General features: G+C 43.9%; 1 protein-coding gene across 1 annotated transcript in view; it reads left to right on the forward strand.

Annotated features, from left to right (window-relative positions):
* Positions 1-11396, forward strand: part of COL1A2 (collagen type I alpha 2 chain) — a 60743-nt gene extending 49347 nt beyond the window's left edge. The window contains exons 41-50 of the mRNA XM_028750451.2: positions 60-113; positions 367-474; positions 2312-2365; positions 3154-3261; positions 4019-4072; positions 4208-4315; positions 5759-6005; positions 8636-8826; positions 9441-9683; positions 10944-11396. Of these exons, the coding sequence (XP_028606284.2) occupies positions 60-113; positions 367-474; positions 2312-2365; positions 3154-3261; positions 4019-4072; positions 4208-4315; positions 5759-6005; positions 8636-8826; positions 9441-9683; positions 10944-11090 (1314 nt within the window). The 3' untranslated portion in view covers positions 11091-11396. The remainder of the gene's footprint in view (positions 1-59; positions 114-366; positions 475-2311; positions 2366-3153; positions 3262-4018; positions 4073-4207; positions 4316-5758; positions 6006-8635; positions 8827-9440; positions 9684-10943) is intronic.
* The last annotated feature ends 13563 nt before the right edge of the window (positions 11397-24959 follow it).

Here is a 24959-nt window from a genome sequence, read left to right on the forward strand (position 1 = left end):
TAAAGTAAAGCTTTTTCCCCATGTCGTGTGTGATGTTAAGATTATATTTTTCTTCACAGGGGAATCCAGGTAACGATGGTCCTCCAGGCCGGGATGGTACTCCTGGTTACAAGGTAATCGCGTTTCCCCCTTCTCTAGGCAGAAGTGAGCCTGTGCTTGCTACAAGCTCATTCCTTTGGACTTCTAAAGGTTTTCCATTTAGGGAAGTCTCCAGGTATTTAGTTGTATGTCGAGATTGATATGAAAGTTGTACAACTGGGGGGGTGGATGGAAGGGGGTGTGGGATGTGTTGTTTTTCTTTTCTGTCTCTGTATTAAAAATGCAAATTAAAGGTCTTCCATTTGTCCTTTGCCTTCATCTTTTCAGGGTGAACGTGGCGCTCCTGGCAACCCTGGTCCCTCTGGTGCTCTTGGTGCCCCTGGCCCCCATGGCTCTGTTGGCCCTGCTGGCAAACCTGGAAATCGTGGCGAACCTGTATGTGACTTCTATGCTTTTCATAAAATCAAAAGTCAGATGTAATCTAACAGGGCTGCATTTGAAAGCCATGTTTACTGATTGCCCCTTTTCCCTCCAAGGATCTCAAGGGTGGTATGCATGACTTTCCCTTTTCCTTGTTTAATGCCCACAGCAACCCTGTGAGGTAGGTATGGCTGAGAGGCAGCGACTGGCCCAAGGGAGCTTCGTTTCCTAGTGGGGATTTGAACCCTGATCTCACAGGTCCTAGTCTGGCACTGTAACCACTACACCACCAATGGGTGCCTCCCGCACTGAGAAGCCCTTACAGGCAGTCTACCTGGTGGCATTGAGAACCTTGGCCAAAACCTTTAGGAAGGGGTGGGGATTCTATGAATTTAGTTGACCTGTTGTAGTTTTGTACTAGACTTAACTGCTTATTGAATGGGTTGGGGGTTGGATACCAGGCAAGTGGGATTTACTGCAGAACATCACAGTGTGGACTGCTCCTGTCCAGTGTTGGCCAGCCATGCTGTCTTCTAGGGTACTCCATTGCACCTGATTCCAATGGGCCCTTAGAATTGTGTGGCCACTGAGCATGCTCAGTCCTTATTAAGCCAGTTTTTTATAGCGAGGGTGCATCTTAAATATGTTTGTACAAACCAGCACCTTCCTTTTCTCAGTGGTCCCATTTGGATTGCTATGCTGTTGTCCATCACCAGCTGAGTTTGCTATTAGATGGAGGGGTAATTTTGTTACTGCTGTGAGCCCTGAAGGCTTACCAAAGCGTGAGAAACGTTATCGTTGATGATGATGATATTTTGGTCTACATTCAATGCCTGATTCCTAAAGCACATCCTCTCATCACATGCACAAGTCCCCTAACTACCATTCATCCCATCTAGTATTTCCCCCTTATATCCTGTCCAATAAGAAGAGTATTCTGTTCCTTGTATCAATAAGACTTCCATCTTCCAGCTTTTCTCAGACCTAAAATCTGGCCCTTGCACTTCTGTGTTGTGATGAGGAAGGGAATTACAGGTGTTAACCCTGAAGCCTAGTGAACCCTGAAGCTTAGTAGGATGGTGCTATTCTTCCATCCCTGTTTTCTGCATGGTGGGTGCCCACTATTTGCCTGGGAGCCCTATTCTACTAAAAACTTGGCATAATGGCTAGTACCATCCTGTAAACTATGGCCAAACCCTCTACTGTATCGCTGAACATTCCACTACTGCCAATTCATTGAAAAAGAAAGCAGCGGGGATCACAGTATTCCTTCTTGATTCTCATTGATGTGGTACCAGTGCGCTTCCCATTTCATCTCCAATGAATGAAGACAACCTGTTGTCAAGCGGCTTTGAGCTGCCACATCACTCCCCCCTGTGGCATTAGTCTCTGTACGGTTACACTTTTTGGCTCCCTTGAAACAGAAGTCCCTTTGCAACCAGACCTCCCAAAAGAAGGCCTTCCGAAAATGCCATGCATGCTCTTTCATTCCAGCAGCCAATTGCTATGACTGGCTTTGGGTGTTCTCTTCATGTCTGGTGAACAGTGCAAGTGATTTGAACTTACAGTTCAGTGCATTTGATAATGCACTGAACTATCCCAGCTCTTCCCTTAGCATGTGCTTCCCATGAAGGAAGGGGGGGGAAACTACCTACAGTCACACTTTGGGCATTGTGGCCAAAAGAAACGCAGAGGACATGAAGTGTGAACCACTTGTGCTTCCTGTTCTTGTCCATATTATGAATGTACTGAGCCACCCTTGGGTCATTCCTTTGTTGCTCAAGGAAAGGGAGCTTTGTCATCACAATCTACAGCGAGCCGTTTCTCTAACTGTGCTTTGTCACCATTTCAGGGTCCTGTTGGAATTGCTGGTCCTGCTGGTCCTGCTGGTGCAAGAGGTCTTGCTGTAAGTTCTGATTTTGTTTCGCTTCTGTAATTATGTCCTTTTGGTAAGAAGGCCCATGATGAAGACAGGAATGGAGATCTGGGTTCTGGAAATCAAGTCAGAGGGTTGTATAGATCATGGGGAAATTTTGGCATGAGTAGGAAGTTTAGAATATGGTAGTGGTCTTTCCCTTTGGTTGAAAGGTTTTAAGATTGCAATGGTGGGGTACCTAGCCTAACTCCCCTTCCTTATGCGATTGACTTGTGAGCCCTTTGAGGACAAAGAGAAAGCAAGCGTCGAGTGTAGTAATTTTGAGATGCAGGCTCATCAAAATGGACACAACCTGCTATACGACTTAAGGCTGGATATAAGCAAAAACCAATGCTTAGGAAACTTTCTAGTCCCAAGCAGAGCTTTTCTTCAGCTGGAACTCACCAGAACTCAGTTCCAACACCTCTCAGGTGTTCACCATTGCCATTCTAAGAGAACAAGGGAGGCATTCATGATGAGTTCCAGCACCTCTTTTTCTAGAAAAATAGCACTGGTCCCAAGCGAGGACTCAGGCTGTTCCTGCTTAGACCAGATCAGTGGTAGAGTAACAGATTGGTAAAAAGGAGGGGGTCCCTGAGACATTTTGAGCCGCAGTCCTTGCTCAGCAGAATTGTTTTTAAACAGAGGTAAATCTGCTTTCTAGACGTGAAAATGTTCCAAAAGCAAACGTACTTGTGTGTGTCTAAACAAACTCTGCAGGTGGAAAGTTCCCTGCAAAGATTCTGTTTTTCACCTTTCCCTTTTTGTGCCCTCCACAGGGCCCAGCAGGTCCACGTGGCGAGAAGGGTGGTCCTGGTGACAAGGGACCCAGAGGCGCTCCTGGCTTCAAGGGACACAATGGACTTCAGGGTCTGCCCGGCATTGCTGTAAGTGTGTTGCCCGAACAATGGGGCGAAACAGCAACAGAAATAATATAGCCTCCCTGATCATCAGCACATTCACAGTGCCCTGTATCATTGGTTGCATGCTCCAAGGCCCTTCGGGATTAGTCTGTGTGAAGGAGCTATTGCTGTGGTGTTGCCTTTTCACACTAAAAGGAGTAAGACTTGGTCCACATAGCTCAACATCGACAACTCAGCCCGGCAGCAGCTCTCTGCAGAGTCGGCGGCATTTCCTTTCCATTAGGCCAGCAATTAATGTTCAGAAGCGGAGATGTTGTGTATGACTGAAGCCCATCTAGAAATCCTGCCCCAGTGGCCAGATACATGGGGGCAGGCGGTGGTTATTCGGTGAGGGGGGCAAGAGACCATATATGCTAAGTGGCATATTTGTCGTCATTATCACTTCCTGTTTCTCAGGGATGGGACTGGACATCCTGTTATAAGGACAGCGAACCAGTTGTCCTTCAGATGTCCTCAGCCTCCGACTTCCATCACTCCTGACCACTACCTGGGCTGGCTGGGACTGATGGGAGTTGAGGTTCAATAACATCTGGAGGTTTTCTTACCTTCTGCACTCCTGCCCTATTTGTTTAAAACAAAAACAGATTTTGAGAATCAAAATAAGCCCTTCATTATATTGTCTCCCCGCCATGAATTTGCCATTTGCGCAAGGATGAATATTCTGCATGGAAGTCAACACAGGGGTAAGTCATGTTTTTAAAAACCTCTCTCCTTTCAACAGGGTCATCATGGAGACCAAGGTTCACCTGGTGCTACTGGACCTGCTGGCCCAAGGGTATGTGAACACTCTCCCTTTGTGTGGGATATTGAGCAGTATTGTTGTTGTTGTTTTTTGGAAAAAAGTGATTATATATTTCATTGCTTTGGTGGTGTACTAATCTGTGGGTGTTTCTTTGCTTGCTTCCTTCAGGGCCCTTCAGGTCCTTCTGGTCCTCCTGGCAAAGATGGCCGCAACGGTCTTCCTGGACCTGTTGGACCTGCTGGTGTGCGTGGCTCTCAGGGTAGCCAAGGACCTTCTGTAAGTATGAAACTGGATGCTGAGGGTATGGGGCTGAAACCATCAATTTTAAACACAAGCGGCACCCGGCTGTCTGTGTTTGCTCAGAAGGAAGTGGCACCGCAATCAGTGGGGATAACTCCCAGGTAAGCGTGTATAGCAGGAGTAGCCAAGGTGGAGCCCTCCGGATAATGTTGGACTACAGCTTGCTTCCCCCCCTGATTATTGCCACATGGGCTGAGGCTGATGCGAGTTGGAGTCCCACATCACCTGAACAGCTACCCCCGTGACACAGGATTACAGGCTTGAGTTGCAACCCTATGCAGTTTTCCTGGGAGGAAGCCCCAAAGAATGCAGTGAAGCTTACATCTGATCAAACTTACATAGGACAGTGCTTCTATATTCTATTTCATAAAATGTATATGCCACTTTATTGTTAAAAAATAAAGCAAAACCTCCAAGCAAATGTGTCATTAGTGCATTTAGTTTGAGAAACTTGTATTTGGTTTTTATTTTTAATTTATTGGGGTTTTTTGTTTTGTTACCATATTATCATTATTATTATCATTATCATTATTATTGCAAACTGCCCTGTGATCCTCAGATGAAAAGCGGTATAGAAATTTAACCAATAATAAAAAAGAAAATATTATTTTCTTAAGTTCTACAATTCCAGACGCATGCTACATGAGAGTGAGCCCCACTGAACACAATGGGACTTGCTTCTGAGTAAACAGATGTAAGATTGCCATGTAAATGTTTGAAATAAAAAAGCTCCCCTTTTATTTGACTTTCTAGCCCTAATTGGGCATTATACAGTTACCAGACATGTGAGGGAAACTGAGGCAGAGCAGGGACGAGCATGCCATCTCCACTCCCTCCGTCATGTCACTTGGCCAATCCCTGCCACCCTTCACATATTAGAGGGCAAATGTCTGCAGCAGGGGACCCTGAGGTCCTCACATAGGCCCCTTGCACAAGTTAGAACCCTGATCAGAATTTTTGTTATGATTTTTTGGGGGGGGAGGAGCAGCATCAAACCTCTTCTCCACTATGTGCTGCATTCCCAGTTAAAATTGTGCCCCCCCCCCGGTGCCTGTTATTAAATTTTCAAAATGCAACGTAAGTAGAAGAAACTCAATTAGTGTGGAACATTGTTTGGCCATCGTCTGGTGTTCATATTACATTTGACCTCACTCTTGCAAGTGATGTTGAACCAGGCAAAGAGTCCACGCTCTTTGCTTAGTGAGTGCTTCATTAAGACTACATGTTTGGTGTCCAGCATCCACTGCCTCATCACTAGGGTTAATGAACATGGGCCACTTCTATAACAGGCCCCAGAAGAGCCATTTGATGCACCTTGCTCTGTGTTTAGGCTCTTCGTGGGGAGCAGGGGTTGGGCCTTCTGCACAATCAAGTGAACTTGATTTCAACAAAGGCATGTTCATTTCTGAACACTTTTAGGGTCCCCCAGGCCCACCTGGCCACCCTGGCCCACCTGGTCCCAATGGCGGTGGATACGAAATTGGCTATGATGCAGAATACTACCGGGCAGATCAGCCATCTCTGAGACCCAAGGACTATGAAGTTGATGCCACCCTGAAAACATTGAACAACCAAATCGAGACCCTCCTGACCCCAGAAGGCTCCAGGAAGAACCCAGCCCGCACCTGCCGTGACCTAAGGCTCAGCCACCCAGAATGGACCAGTGGTATGTTAGTGCTAGATGCTTGACCCAGTGGCTTGCTGACCATGTAATGCACTCATGGGTGGGTGGCCAATGGAAATCTGTGTGTGCCATTTGTCCATGCAGCTGCCATTCTTCCTTTTGTCTGGGAAACCTTTTGGTAGTAGCAGGGAGAGGCAGGTGGACAAACTACTAGACCAGGAACAGCCAAGTTTGTGCCCTCCAGATGTTGATGGACAACAATTCCCATCATCCCTAGCTATTGACTGTGCTGGCTGAGGCTGATGGGAGTTGTAGGCTGACAGCATCTACAGAGCATCGTGTTGGTTACCCCTGCATTAGACTGTCTGTGTCGCTCTCACATAATTCTATCAGCTGTGTTGGGGTAAGAACAGATGGAGAATCAAATTTTTCCATCTGCATAATAAAATCTCTCCTTGTAGACTGCAGGAATTGTTTTTATCAACACAGCCAGCCCCACCCCCCAAATAAGCCCATATCAGGGCTTATGGCTTTTTATTTAAAACTACTGGATCTCCCCCTCTTTTCTGTTCCAACCCCACACCTAATTCCTCTCCACTTTTAGCCCTTCACATCAACAAGTTAACAAATGGTACAACTAGATTTATTTATTTTTTTATATATATAAAATTTTTATTGGGTTTTCACATTTTTATAGACATACAAACATAAAAAGACACAACAAAACACGTATAATTTCATAAACTTACTTTCATTCCCTTCTTTCCTTGACTTCCCCACACCCCCCTTCCCACATTCCAATTTCATTAATTATCTCAGCAAATTATTTTCTCCCATCTCTTAAATGTTATTCTCGTCTTTTCTTAAAGTTTATCGCTTTTTCTTGGCCCAATTTTACTTATCCAGCTTTATACATTAAATACTTTCTCTAGAGTCGGCCTAAATTCTCTCCCACAAATTCCCTCCTTAATATGTTAAACCAAAAATCATTATATTCCCATTCTAAATCTCAGATTTTCACTATTCTACTCTCCCCTCCCCCCTTCCCCGGTTTCCGTCCCTTCCCAAACCAATGTCCTCAAAGAAAAGAAACCGTTTTAGCCCGGATTTCTCACATCCGAGGCCCTTAAGCCCCAGTTAGTCTCTCTCCACCAGTTTTGTTGGTAGTCCATTTTGTTGGCCTTCTCTTCTCGAGGGGGTTCTGCCACCAGCCCCTCGTATTTCCCTCTTTCCAAATCAGCCAAGAGCAGTTTCTGGCCAGGATCAATCAGTCTCCCATAGTCCAACCTGAAGAAGAAGTCCCAATCATGCTTGTCTGTTTTTTTATAATCCAATATTCGAGTTATTCCAGGGGCTTCTTCCTTTATCTTTCTCTCCTTCTGCAGATTTGTAATCCACTGGTCATCTTCTTTATTTCCTTTGTTTCCAAAGGTTGCAGGCTCTTGGTTGGTTTTTTCCACTTGCGTTTCCTCTCCTCTTTCTTCTTCTTTTTCCCCCAGTTCCAAAATTATCTTTTCTTCTGCAGCTGCAGAGTTTTTTTCCATCCACTTTGTATCATCAACAGAGTTGTTTAGTTCAAGATTGAAGGTCATCAATTGTTCACTCATAATAGTACTGTGCTCTTGTAGAATTCCCACAAGACAAAACATTCTTTCTATCTCTGCCCATACTTTTCTTTCTGCAGCCATTGCAATGTCTTTAGTTCCCTCCAGGGGAGTTTCCATCAGTTCTTTTCCAACAATCCGTTACTTTGTTGTTCACAGTCACCTTGTTTCCAGTCAGTTCACTTTTAGTGTAGCACTTTCAATCCAAAAAGATATTATTAACACAGTTCCAATCTTTAGTCTCCCGTTTGACAGCTCTTTTGACAGCTGTCAAACTCCTTATTCTTTTTCTCGGGCTCACACACAGGGCGCTTCCCGGGTCTAGGGGGGGGGGGTCAGCCAAAAAAGAAAGACCTCTGAAATTCCTCTCTCTTCCTCTCCAGAACAAATACTTCTTAATCCAATTTATGAAAGTTATCTGTTTAAACACCAGAGTCTTTTCCGACCTAGTGGTCCTCTCTTTGCTTTAAATCCTTTAGTGGGGGGGGGGGAGTGTGGACTTCCTTTTTAACATGTCCCCCCGATCGTACTTAAATTCCAGGATAAAATCTTTTAGTGCCGAAATTTCCTTCTACTCACGGGTTACATTTTCCAGTCCAATTTCAGGAAGAAAGATAGCGCTCTTCGGTCATGGCTCGCGGCTTCGCTCCGCCGAGGTAGCGATGGACTCTCAGCACCACGCCGCTCCCCAGTCCACTCCGCAGCCTTTAAAAAGGCTCTTCGCGGGTCGGGGAGGGCGCTTAGGGTGCCCACCGAGTCACCAAGTCCGCAGGCTTCCGCGCCTGCGGTTTTTAAGGGTCCCCGTGTCGCCGGCACGGCAAGACCCGTCCTCAACGGAGCCAATTCCCTCCGGAGCTCGGAGGGAATCCGCCATTACCCGTTCGCGCTATCCCGGAAGTCCCCTGGTACAACTAGATTTAAACAATAACTATTGGTTCCACGTAAGTGATTTTTAAAAGGGGGGGATTTGAGGTTTCTGTATTGTCCGTACTTGTACTGTTTCTATGGCTGCAGCAGTGTGAGTATTTAACATGAAGATGGGCTTACTGTTGCTTTTTAAAACGATAGGCTTCTACTGGATTGATCCTAACCAAGGCTGCACCATGGATGCCATTAGAGTTTATTGTGACTTCTCCACTGGTGAGACTTGCATCCATGCCAATCCAGAAAGCTTCCCAGCTAAGAACTGGTACACCAGCAAGAACACTGCCGAAAAGAAACACGTTTGGTTTGGAGAAATGATGAATGGTGGTACTCAGGTGAGTTTCCATACTGCATCCATTATGATAAATGTGTTCTCTAAGGCCAAAAACATTCTAGTAAGGAAGGCAAAAACCCCGCTGATTATTTTTTAATCCACACAACAGATACATTAACCCTGTTCATAAGAAGGGTTTGTGACCCTCCAGACTCACTGGACTCCAATCCTTCATTGTCCCCAGCCATAGCGACTATCTGAAGTTTCAGTCCAATGAGATCTGGAGTTGCACAGGTTTCCCACCCCAAGTCTACCACCTCTGAATCTCAAACTTCCACTTAGCATCATGAATTATCGCCATGGATAGGGATTGAGTGGGGTGAGGAAACAAACTCCCCGCTGCTGCTGCTGCTGCTGCTGCTGCTGCTGCTGCTCCTTCTTTGGCCAGTGAGTGAGGCCCCTTGCCATGATGCTTTGCCTGGATCTTCCCAGTGGCTTTGGACAAAACTTAAGTTCTGACGATTTCTTCTCAAATGCTGGTGGTACTCCGCCCCACCCCCCAATTGCCTTGCCCTTCAGAGGCCAAGGTGTTCCAAGTTGACTTATGTGCAAAATGTATTTCATAATATGCGTGTGATTTTTGACTGAAGCTTTCCCCTTCCGTTCCGTTTTTAGTTTGAGTACAACGAGGAAGGTGTAACCACCAAGGACATGGCCACCCAACTTGCCTTCATGCGACTACTGGCTAACCATGCTTCCCAGAACATCACTTACCACTGCAAGAACAGCATCGCTTACATGGATGCAGAAACAGGCAGCCTGAAGAGCGCTCTGTTAGTGCAGGGATCCAACGACGTCGAACTCCGAGCTGAAGGCAACGGCAGGTTCATGTACAATGTTCTTGAAGACGGCTGCTCTGTAAGTACCAGTTTCTTCCTGCTTATCACTATCTTTGAGTGTCACTGCCCTCCTACAGAGCCAGGTCACTTAATGTACTTGTTAGAATTGGGAGTCATTAAGGGTTATTTTGTTTATCCAAGGTAAGTCTTCAGCTTTTCCAAGCACCTATAAAAGGCACTACTAAAATCTCTCCCTATTGTAACACCAAGGGACGTGGGTGGCGCTGTGGGTTAAACCACAGAGCCTACGGCTTGCCTATCAGAAGGTCGGCGGTTCGAATCCCCACAATGGGGTGAGCTTCTGTTGCTCAGTCCCTGCTCCTGCCAACCTAGCAGTTCGAAAGCATGTCAAAGTGCAAGTAGATAAATAGGTACGCTCCAGCAGGAAGGTAAATGGCGTCTTCATGCGCTGCTCTGGTTCGCCAGAAGCGGCTTAGTCATGCTGGCTACATGACCTGGAAAAACTGACTGTGGACAAACGCTGGCTCCCTCGGCCTGTAAAGCTCCGCAACCCATGTCATCTCTGACCATGGGCCATGCTGGCTATGCCATTGGCTAGTGACAGAGGAGTCAAATATCTGGAGTGCCACAAGGTCCATGCAGACTGCCATTGGTGCTTCACACCCTACCTGTGTATTCACAGTAGTCAGAGACATAATTTATAAGAAAAGCTTGACTCAGAGCCACCATGTATCAGTTACATGGGCCTTGGAAAATTAGCACTCCTGGAGAGTTGACCTGTGGAATCACTCTGTTTAACTGGTACAGTGCTACCCATCTCATCCCTCCCCTGCCTTTTCTACAATAAAACCCCCCATAAGATGAAGGCCCAGACTGTAGTGCTTGCTGCACACACAGAGGCAATTTTCCACAAAATGTGAACAGGAAATACGTCTTTTGCAAAACTCTGAACACATGGCAGGCACTCACAGAAAAGCTGAAAGTGCCTGTTTGGAGTGCATCTCTCCTGTACAAAGTGCTGTTACTAAAGCACCAGTGTACAGGCATCCGATTGAAAAGGAAATGTCATGAGAGTATGAGTGGTGTTAGTTCAAGAATTGGGCAGTGGTGCTTCAAAGGAGAAGGGGAAATAGAAGTGATGGGGATGGAGATAGGAGGCCCCCGGCATGTTAGCTGATGTGAAATGTGCCGGAGGGTTGGACTGGTGGGTGTATGTAGCAGGGAAGTGAAGTAGAACTCCTATTGATCCCTGGTAAACAGTGATCAATCAGTGCCTGAATAACTGTTCTGACTACTATTTGCTATTGCTATCTTGCAGAGAAAGACGAACAAATGGGGCTCAACAATTATTGAATACAGAACAAACAAGCCATCTCGCTTGCCCATCCTTGACATTGCACCTTTGGACATTGGTGGCCCTGATCAAGAATTCAGTATCGACATTGGCCCAGTCTGTTTCAAATGAATGAACTAAAACTAACTTAAAACAAAACCAAAAAAAAAAAAGTATTCTCTCTTTGCCATTTCTTCTTTTATACTGAAAGCTGACTCCTTCCATTTCTTCAGTTCATCTACTAGCTTAAAATCTGGGCGAAAGAGGAGAAGGATTTGTTGGAACGTTGTGCAATGCAATTTAATACAGCCCCAAAAAGGAATCAGAAGGTGTTTTTTTCCCAAGATTTTGTCACCTTGTTGTGGAAAATGTCAGCCTTTGTGTAAAAAAAACAAAACCAAAAAAACAAAAACCAAATAAAAAAATCCTGAAAGTCTGCACCACTTGTGGCCTTTGACTATCTTCCACAGAGGAAGTTTAAAACCACAACTTCCAAAGGTTTGAACTACCTCATACACTTCAAGCCAAGTGTGATCCACATTCTTATACATATGATCTGAGGTGCTTTTGGTCCCGTGCGTAAGTGAAAGGTGCTGATTCAGTCTTATAGAGTATATAACCAATACTTGAACTTCAATGGTGCTAGAGTCATTTGGATAAGAAAAGAAAAGAAAAAACACGCCACTTTTCTGTATTAAGTTGTATTGTTTCTTTGGAATCTGTCTCGGAATAAAGTCAGACTGTCCCATCTCACCCCCAGACTAAGCATGTGGCTCATTTCTCTCCCACATCAGGTGTCCGTTCTTTTAAATCTCATTTTCATCCTCTACAATGGGCAGAAAAGGAATCATCATTTCTCAAAAACAAATTGTACCTATTTTGTATATGTGAGATGTTTAAATAAATTGTGAAAAAAATTGAAATAAAGCATGTCCACTGTTCCAAAAGAAACCACTGAATGAGTAAAGTTCCTTGCTTAAATGCCTCAAGAGATATTTTCACATCTAATGTTTCCTTTCCAACTCGTGATTCTTCCCTATTAAAATGTAGAAAGTTAGCAAGATTCAGATGTGCTTCTGATGTGTTTTGACTACACCCAACACACACACACCCCCCCGTGTTTTGGTTTTTCTGGTTCATCTGATGGTTGAATATGCTAAAGACTACTAACTTCATTACAATGAATAGGCCACTGCTTGCTATATACTAAACACCAATTAATACCCTTTCCAACAAACTATGCATATAAGCCAGTGTCTGTCTTGTTTTTGTATATCTTTGATATGCTCCAATTCTGTAAAACAAAGCATTTCCCAATCAAGTACGTCAATCTATTTTAGAAAGAGACACAAATAACATTTCCACTCCAGAGTCCGTAACCAGTCAGACCTCAAATTCTACTCACTCGCAATTGCATCAGCATTCCCTCTCTTTACCAGGTGTATTCTCTACTTTTGTTTTCCATACAAACAAATCCATAAAGGCCACACAACCCTCAAAGAAGCCACAGTCCTCATCACACAACGTGACACAAATTAAGTGCACTACAAAGCACATACCATTGATTTCAAAGGTATTTATTTCCAACAAGAAATGTTTAACAAAGTTGTATCGGCTCTGGGCAGGCTGCATTTGGAGTACAGAGCCCAGTTTCGGATGCCACATTTTAAGGATGACGTGTCCAAAGGAAGTGTGGCCAGGATGATGACTGATCTGGAAACCAACTTTGAAAAAGCTGGGTATGTTTAGTCTTGAGAAGCAAAGGTTAGCTGTCTTCAAAGATCGAAGAACTGCCATACAGTTAGAGCAGGCTTGTTTCCTGTTCCTCCAGAAGGCAGGATGAGAACCAAGGTATGGAAATGGAAGGCAATTGTTGTTGTTTAGTCGTTTAGTCGTATCCGACTCTTCGTGACCCCATGGACCAGAGCACGCCAGGCACTTCTGTCTTCCACTGCCTCCCGCAGTTTGGTCAGGGAATTGGTCAGTTTAGAAGGCAATTAGATTTCAGCAAAGGATCAGAAGCATCCTTGTGGTAACAGCTGTTTAACCATGGATCAGGCTGTCTTGGGAGGTGAGGTACTGCCCTTCACTAGGTATTGAAGTAAAGGTTGCTTGCCGTCTGTCAGAGATGCTATAATCACATCCTATATTGTAGATGCTGCATCTCATGGAGGTTGACTAAGGATCTTACAGCTCCATGAGCCTGTGATCTAAGAGCCAATCTACACATTGAGGAAAAGCCAGTGGTACACTCATCTTCTGAAGCACCATAGGAAATAAACAGCTGTTTGCTCCTAATGTCAAAAGCGCTTTGCTCTTCGAAAGCTAGCAATGAAGGTTTTCTAACCTCCCCAACATGCTAATTTTCTATATGCAGGTAGGGTTTTGGTTTTGTTGTTGTTGTTAGCTAAGAAGCACTCAGACATGAAACAGTCCAAAAGGGCTGTGTCACCTGCTTTTTCTGACCGCAGCAATGGGTTCACAGAGTACAGTGGATTTATGCTATTGGTTTTTTTATCGGCCCCATCATCTCATGATGAGGTTTAACTGGAAGATCATCTTGTGAATGAGTCCCCCAATATGTTTCAGGGTGTTGCATTACTTCTCACTCTGAAAGCCAAATTCTAGGATTACCAGATGATGATGAATTCTGCTGGATCTGTTTGTATGTTCATCCTCCATTTGGCTTTCACGTAAATTTAATTACAGGAAAGACAAATCCACCCAAAGTCATTTTAGAAATTCATTGCAATCTTCATTCTTCTGACTTTGCTTTCCTGGATCTTTATAAAGAGACCATGTGCCTGCTGCTATTCATAGGCCCAGTAAATTCTGCTACAATGGCACAGTTGTTGAACAATTTTTAAGAATTTAGTGGTGCCTGACTTCAAGAAGATGTTTCTGAACTACCGGAAAAAGAATTTCATTCATTTAGTAAACAATCTGTTCAGCAAGATAATTTTTTTGTCTAGTTCTTTAAAGGCACAAGATGATCACAGTACTGAGAGATGCCATCATTTGACTAAAATCAGGCAACAACAACAACAATAGTTTTTATTATTTATATGCTACCCATCTGACTGGGCTGTCCCAGCCACTCTGGACAGCTCCCAACAAAATGTTAAAAACACAATAAAGCATCAACCATTAAATCTTCCTTGAACAGGCCTACCTGCAGATGTCTTCAAAAAGTTGTTTATCTGTTTGATATCTGGTGTAAAAGGACTGATACAAAAAGCATCCCACCCCAGCAAGGTTTTGCATCTGGTCCTTGCTGAATATTATATTATAAATATTAAATATTACATTTGTAGCCCACATTTCCTCCAGGAGATCTCGGTGGCATGCATGGGTCTTCTTCCTCCTTGTCCTGTTTTTTCCTCACAACAGTTCTGAGAAGTAGCTTAGGTGATTGGCCCGTGGTCACCCAATGAGCATCAGGGCTGAGGGGAGATTTGAATCCTGGTCTCCCAGAACTTACCTTGACATTCTAACCACTGCACCACACTGGCTCTAGATTATTATTTTTTATTATTCAGAAGAAGAAATGCATAGTAGAATATAGATGATCATAAAATACAGATTCTCAACAGAGACAGCATAAAAAGTAAGGGAAGAGAAAATCAGCAGCGGGTTCTCTAAAATACAAAGAATACAGTAGTACCTCAGGTCAAGAACTTAATTCATTCTGGAGGTCCGTTCTTAACCTGAAACTGTTCTTAACCTGAAGCACCACTTTAGCTAATGGGGCCTCCCGCTGCCGCTGCGCCGCTGGAGCACGATTTCTGTTCTCATCCTGAAGCAAACTTCTTAACCTGAGGTAATATTTCTGGGTTGGCAGAGTCTGTAACCTGAAGCATATGTAACCTGAAGTGTGTATAACCTGAGGTATCACTGTAGTGCACAAATGAAGAATCTTCTCTCTAGCCAACGTACCGTAGATTCCGGAGTATTAGGCGTCTGGGCGTATAAGACAACCCCCAACATTTGCTGTTCAGTCTTAGAATTTTAGAGTTATAGCGTTTGAGTGCCACCAGGGACAGAGCGCGCACCCCTCCGCTGCCTCTTCCATCGCAGCAGCAGAAGCCCAAGGCGAGGCGTTTGGCGGACGAGCGAGCGCCACGCTCGGAAGGATTTTCTGCATCCCCTTCTGTAGGGAGGGAGGGGGAGCGACGGCAGAAGGGGCGCCTCTGCTCACCAGCTCCCTCTCCTCCTTCCCAACGCGTATACCCCCGACTTTTGGGGTGATTTTCCAGGGATAAAAAGTCGTCTTTGTTGGTTTCTGCTTTCCTTCACTGTGCAGCGAAAGGGCTTGTCACGAGACAGGTGTTTACATTCCACAGTCTGTACTGTTGGAGTTTCTCACGGGAAAGGGAGACTGGATGTGACGTACACTGGTTTCCTGTTTTTTCACTGTGTGATTCTCTCCAAGCTGTTGAGGAGAGAGGATGCTGTATCTGCTCCTGCAGAGGCAAGATGTCTTTCTGTAATATATCTGCTTTGAACTGTAAATAAAGCAATATTGAGTATGTAGTACGTACTCCTCATCCTTCCGCTGGGCACGGAACTCTGCTTTACATCAACACGTGGTTATGGGCTCCAGAAGTCGAATCGGAGTGCCGGCAAAGGATCGGAATGCAGAGGGACAGATCGGATCGGAATCTGCTCTGCGCGTAAACATGATTGATGAATGAGGTATGTGCTACTGCTCCGGGCAGCCTGCCAGCTTCTAGTTAATGGCTTTATGGCTGGACTTTGAACTTTTAAAGCCGTTTTGCCGGGAATACGCAAAAGGCTCCCAGGCTCAAGTTACTATGCTGGGGAAATCGAAAGTAACTTTTAAAAGCGTCTTTGGAATAAGGCAGCTGCAGCAGTGACGCAGCAAGATTTAAAGCAGCATATATAACGCTGAAGGCTAATGCCAGAGTCATGATGGCCCTTCAGGATGCTTGTGGGATTCCTAAGCTCAACAAGAATAATTATGTGGACTGGGTTTTGTATGCAGAGGCAATTCTGCGGAAAGAGGGTTTGTTTGAGGTGATTACAGAAACCCCCCCAGCTCCAGTTACAGATGCATGGAAAGCTAAGGATTCCAAAGCACGGGGAACACTTACATTGATAGTATCCCCAGAAGAGCTCTGTCTATTGCGTGATAAGACCTCAGCCAGAGAAATTTGGGATTCTTTGAGGGAGGCTCACTTAAGGACAGAAGCTGGATCTACTATGTTTTACTTTAACAAGCTGCATAATATGGCTCTTGCTGAAGGTGGAGATGTGCGTTTACATCTGATGGAGATGCAAAATCTGAGACATGAGCTGCAACAGAGAGGACTCAACTTTCCAGAGGCTGTGTATTCTTTCATGATACTACAATCTTTGGGTTCAGGTTGGGAGTCTGTTGCAACCCAGATTGCTGTGCAGCCAACAGCTCAGCTGACAGTGGACTTTGTTACTGCCGTGATTCAGAATGAAGCAGATCGCCGGGGTGCTAGCTGCATGGGCAAGGGGGAGTCTTCACAGACGTCATCCCATAGTGCAGTGGAACCACCAGATGGCGCCAAAGCTTTGAAGGCAGTGAAATGCTACTCGTGTGGACGTCTAGGCCATATGAAGAGGGAATGCAGATATCCCAAGGCCAAGACAGAGCAGCGCAGCGAAAGCTCATCGCGCGGAAAAGGCCGAGGCAAAGGCAAAGGTCCGGTGTCTAGGACAACGCAGCACAAGGCTATGGTTTCACGCTTCACTCCAAAGGTTGCAGAGGTCCAGAAGAAGTCTAGATCTTTCTTCGTTGTTGATTCGGCGGCGACCCACCACATGTGCAATGATAAGAGACTGTTTGTGTCTTTTACACCGCAGGAAGGTGCGATTCACCAGGCGGATGACCACACTATTCCCAGTAAAGGCTACGGAACTGTTGTTCTTCACAGTTTGGACTTATCGATACAGAATGTCCTTTACGTGCCAGACGCCAAACATAATCTTCTCAGCGTTGGACAGCTGAATGAGCGGAACATTGACGTGTCCTTCAAGAACAAGAAGTGCATCATCACAAAGAAAAATGACTATGAATTGCATGCTGAATATGTTGATCGTTTGTTTGTTTTGTATTATGATGATGTTGTGCAGGATGACACTTGTTGCATTGCAGGTTCTAACAAAAGTTTGCATGCAGAATGTATTCATGATTTTCATCGAAAATTTGGACATTTGCATTTTGAGGCAGTATCTAAAATGCCTGCCTTGGTTGAAGGTATGACTATTAAACCCTGCAAGTACCACATGAAGTGCAAAGCATGCGCAGCAAACAAGGTGAAAATGGCTGCGAAAGGTAAGGTGTCTAGTAGGCAAGCTACGGAACCATACCAAATTGTTCATGCTGATTTGGTTGGACCACTAGCGCCCTCTTTGGGTAGAAATAGGTACTTCATGGTTCTCATTGACGCATTTTCCAGATATATTTTTGTGTACAATCTCAAGCAGAAATCAGAGGCTTTTCCTAGGTTCAAGGAATTCTGTGCTTGGTTGGAAAATGTGCATGGTAAGAAGATAAAGACTCTTTTCAGTGATCGCGGGGGAGAATTCACTTCTCAGCAGTTTGAAGCTTTTCTGACTGAGAAAGGAATTCAACACGATTTGTCTAGTCCTCGCTCGCCATGGCAGAATGGACTTGCGGAACGGGCAAATCAAACATTGCTTCAAGGGTTAAAAACCTTGCTGCATGATGCCAATCTTCCAGAGAGTTATTGGGCCGAATCTCTCTCATGTTTTGTTTACAGTTACAATCGCAGGTTATCTTCAGCGATTGGTTGTACCCCCTATGAGAAGATGTTTGGCAAGAAGCCATACATCAAACACATGAAAATATTTGGTTCTGACATGTGGGTTCATTCACCACAAAACTCCAAGTTAGACAAGCGTGGTTTACATGGTATCTTTCTAGGTTATCAGAAAGGGTCTTACAGAATAATGATGACTGACTCTAAGACAATTAAGCTCACAAGAAGTGTTGAGTACAATGCAAAGTGGGGGGAGAATGTGGGAATTTTTCAATGTTATCCTGATGACAGTGATGAGACTGAGGATAGTCAAAAGCAACCACAACAACCCACACCCACTGATGAAGGTTCTGAGTCTGAATCTGAAACTGAATCAGGTGATTCAGAGGATTTCAAGAGTGCGAAAGCCTCTATGCGACCCTCTGAAAGCTCTGATCAAGAATTGGAAGAACCATTGTTCACAATAGGTCGTTTTTCTCCTAAGAAGGAAGAGGAGAGTGTTGAAGACTTGAGGCTAATTCGTAGGTCACAGAGAGCCACAAAAGGCAAACCTCCAAAGAGATTTGCTGATGAGTTTGCTACGATAGCAGTAACAGCTGTTAAAAGCTCCAAGAAGGTATTTGAACCTTCAAGTTTCCAAGAAATCCAGGGTTTGGATTCAAAGGAAGCTGAGCCATGGTTAAATGCCATGAAGGCTGAGCTTGATTCCTTGGAAAGGAACAAAACATGGGAGCTAGTTCCAGTAGTTCCAGGAATGAAACTGCTTGGAAGCAAATGGGTCTTCAAAGCGAAGACTGATCAAAATGGCAAGATAGTCAGACACAAAGCCAGATTGGTAGCCAGAGGTTTTGCACAGGTACCAGGTGAAGACTATCACGAGACCTACTCACCCACAGTGAGGTATGAAAGCATTAGGCTTATGCTCAAGCTAGCTGCAGAGGAAAATCTACACATTAGTCACCATGATATTAATACAGCTTTTCTGTACGGATCTCTAGATGAATCACTTTATATGCTTCCACCTGATGGCGTACAGGTAAAACAGGGATTTGTTTGTGCTCTGAAGAAATCCCTTTATGGTCTCAAACAAAGTGCACGGTGTTGGCACACAAAACTCACTGAAGTATTGTTTTCTCTAGGTTTTAAGCAAGGGAAAGCTGATCCATGTGTATTTGTCAAAGAGGAGGGGCAAAAGAAACTGTACTGTTTATTTTATGTTGATGATTTATTATTCTTTTGGAAAGATGTCGCAATGTACAATAACGCCCTAGCTCAACTGAAAGAGCACTTTGACATGAAAGATCTTGGTGAGGTAAGCAACTACCTATCTCTGGAAATAGAGAGAGATCAAGATGGTAACATTCTAGTACACCAGTCACGGAAAATTGCTGATGTGTTAAGCAAACTAAACCTGATGGATGCTAACCCTGTAGACACACCGATGACAACAGGTTATCAGGTAGATGACACTGAAGAAGCATTTTCTGACACTACACTGTACAGAAGTGTGCTAGGTAAGCTAAACTTCATTGCCAGATGTTCAAGACCAGACATTGCTGTTAGCTGTAATTTGCTAAGCAGACAAGTCAACAATCCTAGTGTCAAGGATTGGAAAGCTCTGAAACGCATAGCGCGGTATTTGAAAGGCACTATGCATTACAGACTGAGATTTAACAATCAGAAGTCTGGTGGTCTTGAAATATTTGCAGATGCAAGTTTTGGAAGTGACACTGCAGACAGGAAAAGTACGTCTGGAGTTTGCTACATGTACAATCAGGGTCTGTTTGATTGGTCATGCAAGAAGCAAACAACAGTTAGCTTAAGTACTTGTGAAGCTGAACTGAATGCACTGTCTTATTCACTTAAGGATTGTGAATGGTTGATACAATTGTGCAAAGATATGAAAATTCCTGTCAAATGTCCAATCCAGGTTTACCAGGACAACAAAGCATGTTTGGCTTTGCTGAAGTCTGAAGGTTGTAAGCAAAGCACGAAGCACTTGCAATTAAAGTTGCAGCATGCTAGGGAATGTATTCAGAAGGGACTCGTAACGGTGTCCTATATGCCAGGTAATGAAATTCCTGCTGATGTATTGTCCAAGGTTGTATCAAGGGATCAACACTGTACCTATGTGCAGAAGTTGGGTTTGTACTGATATTGTACGAACACGCTGCCCAGTGATGTTCACAGAAAGGGGGAGGATGTTGGTTTCTGCTTTCCTTCACTGTGCAGCGAAAGGGCTTGTCACGAGACAGGTGTTTACATTCCACAGTCTGTACTGTTGGAGTTTCTCACGGGAAAGGGAGACTGGATGTGACGTACACTGGTTTCCTGTTTTTTCACTGTGTGATTCTCTCCAAGCTGTTGAGGAGAGAGGATGCTGTATCTGCTCCTGCAGAGGCAAGATGTCTTTCTGTAATATATCTGCTTTGAACTGTAAATAAAGCAATATTGAGTATGTAGTACGTACTCCTCATCCTTCCGCTGGGCACGGAACTCTGCTTTACATCAACAGTCTTGTACACCAGAACATACAGTAACTATTAATCCCAGCCACCCACAGAAAATGACAGGCCCTCCCAGCTCTCATCTGGGAACTTTCCTTTCCCAGCCTCTCACCCCGGGGGGTCTTCAGTTTCCTGCCTCTCACGGAGGCTGCTTCCACCATCTATCTGTCACTTTCATGAGGGTCCACACCTTGGCCCCCAATAGCATCCCAGAAGAGGGGACACCTCTACCCCCTGAGGTGAGTCCCATGGGCATTGGCCCATCACTGCCTGCGGCACACCTGAGGATATCTCTGACGCAGATAGGGATCCCTGTCCCAATCTGGAGCAGTTCTCTGTACACACAAGCAGACCGATCTAGAGCAAAGTTATCCACAATGGAACATGGTTTTTAAAGGCCACTTCATAAAGAAAAATGAGCTGCCTTTCTGGACGCATCCTTTATTAATGGAAAATGCAGCATAGCCTATCACCTGAAGGATTGGAAAAGACAAAGTGTGCTCAAAATATTTTTTTGTTGATTGAAAGTTCTCAGTGCTATTTTAAAATTGCTGCACTTTCTTGGGCAAGTGTCTCCCATTCTGAAAAATTTAAAAGCCACTTGCAGCCATCGAAGGGTAGCAGTTTTGTGTCATTGATCAAAACAGAAGCCATCATTCACTGAATAGCTGCCTATCACAAAACTAGTTAAAGGCACAGGAGCCTGGCAAGGGATGGGAAGACAATGACTTTGGGGGGCAGCAACTGATAGAATCCCTACCACCTAGCAATTCTGTACAAATATCAGTTAATTTTAACACACCCTATCCTCAAAAAACTATGTTTAATTTCATTGCTTTGTTCCAATATGTGGGAATTATTATTCTTTATTTGAACTCAAATTATTAATTACAAAGAAAGAAACCAAAGTTTAACAGCACTTGTCTAGGCAGAAAGAAGGCCAACTTCAGTGGGGCTCTCTCCCAGCTAGGGGTGTGGGAGAGATTTTATTCAGTTCGCATTTAAAGCTGAATTGATCAAATTTGCACTTTCTGAAACAAAATGAGAACCAAAGCAGAACCTTTCGAAATTTGAAGTTATCCATAATTTGCGATGAAGTTATCCAAGCAATGTTTGCCAATATATATATATATATATATATATATATATATATATGCATATATTGGGGGAAAATGAGCTTAAAAATGAATACATTTGTGAAAACAACACGCAGAAATTAATTATATTATGAGAAATTGCTTGCAAAAAGTGTATGTGAGTCAAAACGTGCACATGAAACTGCTGCAGAATTTTCATGAGATTTTCATGAGGTTTTCAGGGAAGGGTTGCAAATTGTTTCAGAAATGTGGAGAACCGAATTTAAAACGGGAAACTGAGAGAGCTGAAATTGACAGATTCTCCCCTCCCTCCCGTCAGCTAAATGCTTATAGGATTGCAGCCTAAATCAGTCTTGTTTTCAATGCAACGGCTATAGACTGCCACCTGTTGTCTTGCAAAGGAAGTGTTGGAATACGTGGGATCTGTCTTTTTGGCACCATCAGCTATTACAGGACTTGAAGCAAGGTACGCTCCAGGGGGTGGGGCAGCCTGAGCACCCTGCTCAGAGGGCCACCCTCCTCTCTGTTGTCACAACTACCCATTCTTAAACTTCTTTAGACCACTTAAAGTTGCGATACTGCAATTTACACTAGGGTGCTGCTAGTTCCACTGAACCCTGTGGGATTGCATGGCAAGCTTCTTCAGTCACATTTTTCTCTCAGCAACACAATTTAGGTAATACCACATCCTAGTTTTCAGCAACAACAAACATGCAAAAGATAAATTCAGCTATAGGTGCCACACTCTCCCTGATTTTTATGAAAATGTTTACCAAATGCAGACTGGCCATTCGAATCTTTGAAAACTTTTCCGTGGCTGTCCTAATGTAGCAGGTGAAAATGCTCCAATTTTTTTTAAAAAAATAAATCCTTTTCTTGTCCAAGGGGTGGCAGCCTTAACACACATGTTGGATAAGAGAGCAGGATTCTTTAAGAGAGCTGAGGTATGCACAAGTTATTCTATTTATTTATTGTAGATGTCATCAAGTAAACTTTAGTTGTAATAATGTATTTTGGCAGCATCCTAGACATTCTTATATGTTTTGAAAAATATTAGAGAGAGGTATGTCTTCCAGCAAGCATACGTAACCTCTGCCTCGGCTGGTATAGCTGAAATAAAACTTGCAAATATTTGAATGGGGGGGGGGAGATTCAGAAGAGTCACAGTTGTATTGAACAATAACACATAGATCAAAACGCATAAGTAATATATTTAAAACAAGAACAATGCACCCAATAGCCCCCAAGAAAATATGTACAGTGGTACCTCGGGTTACATACGCTTCAGGTTACAGACTCCGCTAACCCAGAAATATTACCTTGGATTAAGAACTTTGCTTCAGGATGAGAACAGAAATCGTGCAGCAGCGGCGCAGTGGCAGCAGGAGGCCCCATTAGCTAAAGTGGTGCTTCAGGTTAAGTACAGTTTCAGGTTAAGAACAGACCTCCAGAACAAACTAAGTACTTAACCTGAGGTATCACTGTAATTCTTGCTTACAAACTTTGTAGCTAGCCAGTCCAAAGCTTCATGCAGCTCACCAGGCACTTCAGAGCTACTTCTGTGTAGACAGGGTTTATCTCAAAGCTGCTGGGAAAACAGTAGCAGCAGCAGGCAAACATATAAGTTGCAGTTTGAAGGATATAATCTTGCAATATGCAAATAAAACTAAAACTGTATAAACACTGCCTTGAGGCATATGCTGCAGACATGGTATCTTCTTTCCGGTCATAAATTATTACTCATGTTAAGCTTTGTTTTGGAGAAATCCTTGATAGTACGCACACTCTTAAGATTATATTTGGGGGGGGGGGCTAACAGATGGACAACAAACATGGATTCTGTGAGCATTTATACTTGCTTAAGAGACTAGAAGGCTAGAAGGACAGGCACACACACACACACACACACACACCCCTTGTCCGTGGTCTGATGATCTGACTGTCCTTTCCATTTTGAATGCATAGTTTGTATTCATCATACCTATTCAGACATATGGACTGCATGCTGTATATTAATGTATATGTCTACATTAAGTTTCCCTTTCTTTCTGTTATATTTTCAAATAAAGATTAAAAAACAACAACAAATAAAATAGTACTGTAGAGAGAAAATGATTCCACAACCACTTGCTAGTTAAATATGCCAATACATTCAATTTAGTTTTCTTTTACAAGGCGATAACCACGGACTCCTCCGGGCCCTGTGCTCTTGTCTTCATACTGTAGTCTTCACTGGGGGACTCCTGACCCCTTGTCAGAAATAAACTTAACCAGGCTGCTTTCAGATTGGCACCTGACACTTACCTCTCACCCCCTTTCAGTGCTTTGCTGATGATGCAATTGGAATGTACCGTCAACATCAAGGAGGGCATTTCCCCTTTTAAAAATCTGGAACATGCTGCAGTACGGGAGTTTCCTTGGCACTGACTTTTGACGTCTTTTTGGCATCAGGTGTAGATGTTTTCATTCTCCTATAAATTTCAGGGAACACACTGGTTGTATCTGCAGCTATTTTAACTAGGAGTTTGGTGATCATCTTGTGTTTTGCAAGGGAGACGGTATTTTAGTGTTCTATCCATGATGAGATGATCATGTGCTATTTTAAGTTTGCCAGTATTGATTTTAATTCCGTATTTTTTGAATTGTGCTGTATGAATTTTTCTACTGCGTGAGTCACTTGTGATACCTTAAAAAAAAGTGATAGTAATAATCCATCGACATCAATGGGCATTCCTGATGTGCTGATTCGGCTCTGATTTTGACCCTTCTCCTCGTCCTACCCACTCCCAGATTGCTGTGGAACAGACAAATGGCTTTTGTGATGGTGCCAGGAAACACCCCTGTCATTTTTGCTACTTGCCTTTCCCACTGTTCTTCCCGACCATAGTAAATAAAAAATAAAAAAATGAGAACACCTAGCAAAATGACCCATGTGTGCTCTGCTGTGGGTCAACAGGTGTGGTACTGAAGATACCCCAGATATATGGCTCCTCCAAAAATTATGCAGAGGTTAGGTGGATTGTGAGTGAACTGACCAGACCAGTTACATCATGCTGGGTTTTTTAAGGATGTTTTAGCTATGGTCAGTATATTTTAAAATGTACTGCAGCACTGGTGCTGTTTCATTGGTCTGAAAACCACTTTGGAACTACAGTTGGGGGTAAAAAGTTGTATATCAATATCACAACTATGTGTTGCCCAGAAGCAAATGCAATTTGTTTGTGGCAGAAGCAGGCTTTCAATGCACTTGGTTGGGCAGATAGGAAGACGCTTCTTCACACATGATTTAACTTACAGAATTCAGGAACCACAAGAGAGCAGTGATGGCCACTAAATAGCTTTCTTAAAATACTTGGGGGAAATGAAAGGCCTGCTGAAGGCTATTAGCCATGCTAGCTAATAGGTGGAATGTCGGTGTGTTGCAGTGATTAGAGTGTCAGACTAGGCCCTGCAAGACCAGGATTCAAATCCCCACTCCACTATGAAATTCACTGGGTGACCAGTCAGTGTGTCTCTGTCCAATCTACCTCATAGGATTATTATGGGGATTAAACGAGGATGGGGAGAGAACTGTGTATGCCACCTTGAGCTCTTTGGAGAAAAAGGTGGCAAATAAAGGCA

Source organism: Podarcis muralis, chromosome 12, assembly GCF_964188315.1.
Source record: "Podarcis muralis chromosome 12, rPodMur119.hap1.1, whole genome shotgun sequence".
Taxonomy (NCBI): Eukaryota; Metazoa; Chordata; class Lepidosauria; order Squamata; family Lacertidae; genus Podarcis; species Podarcis muralis.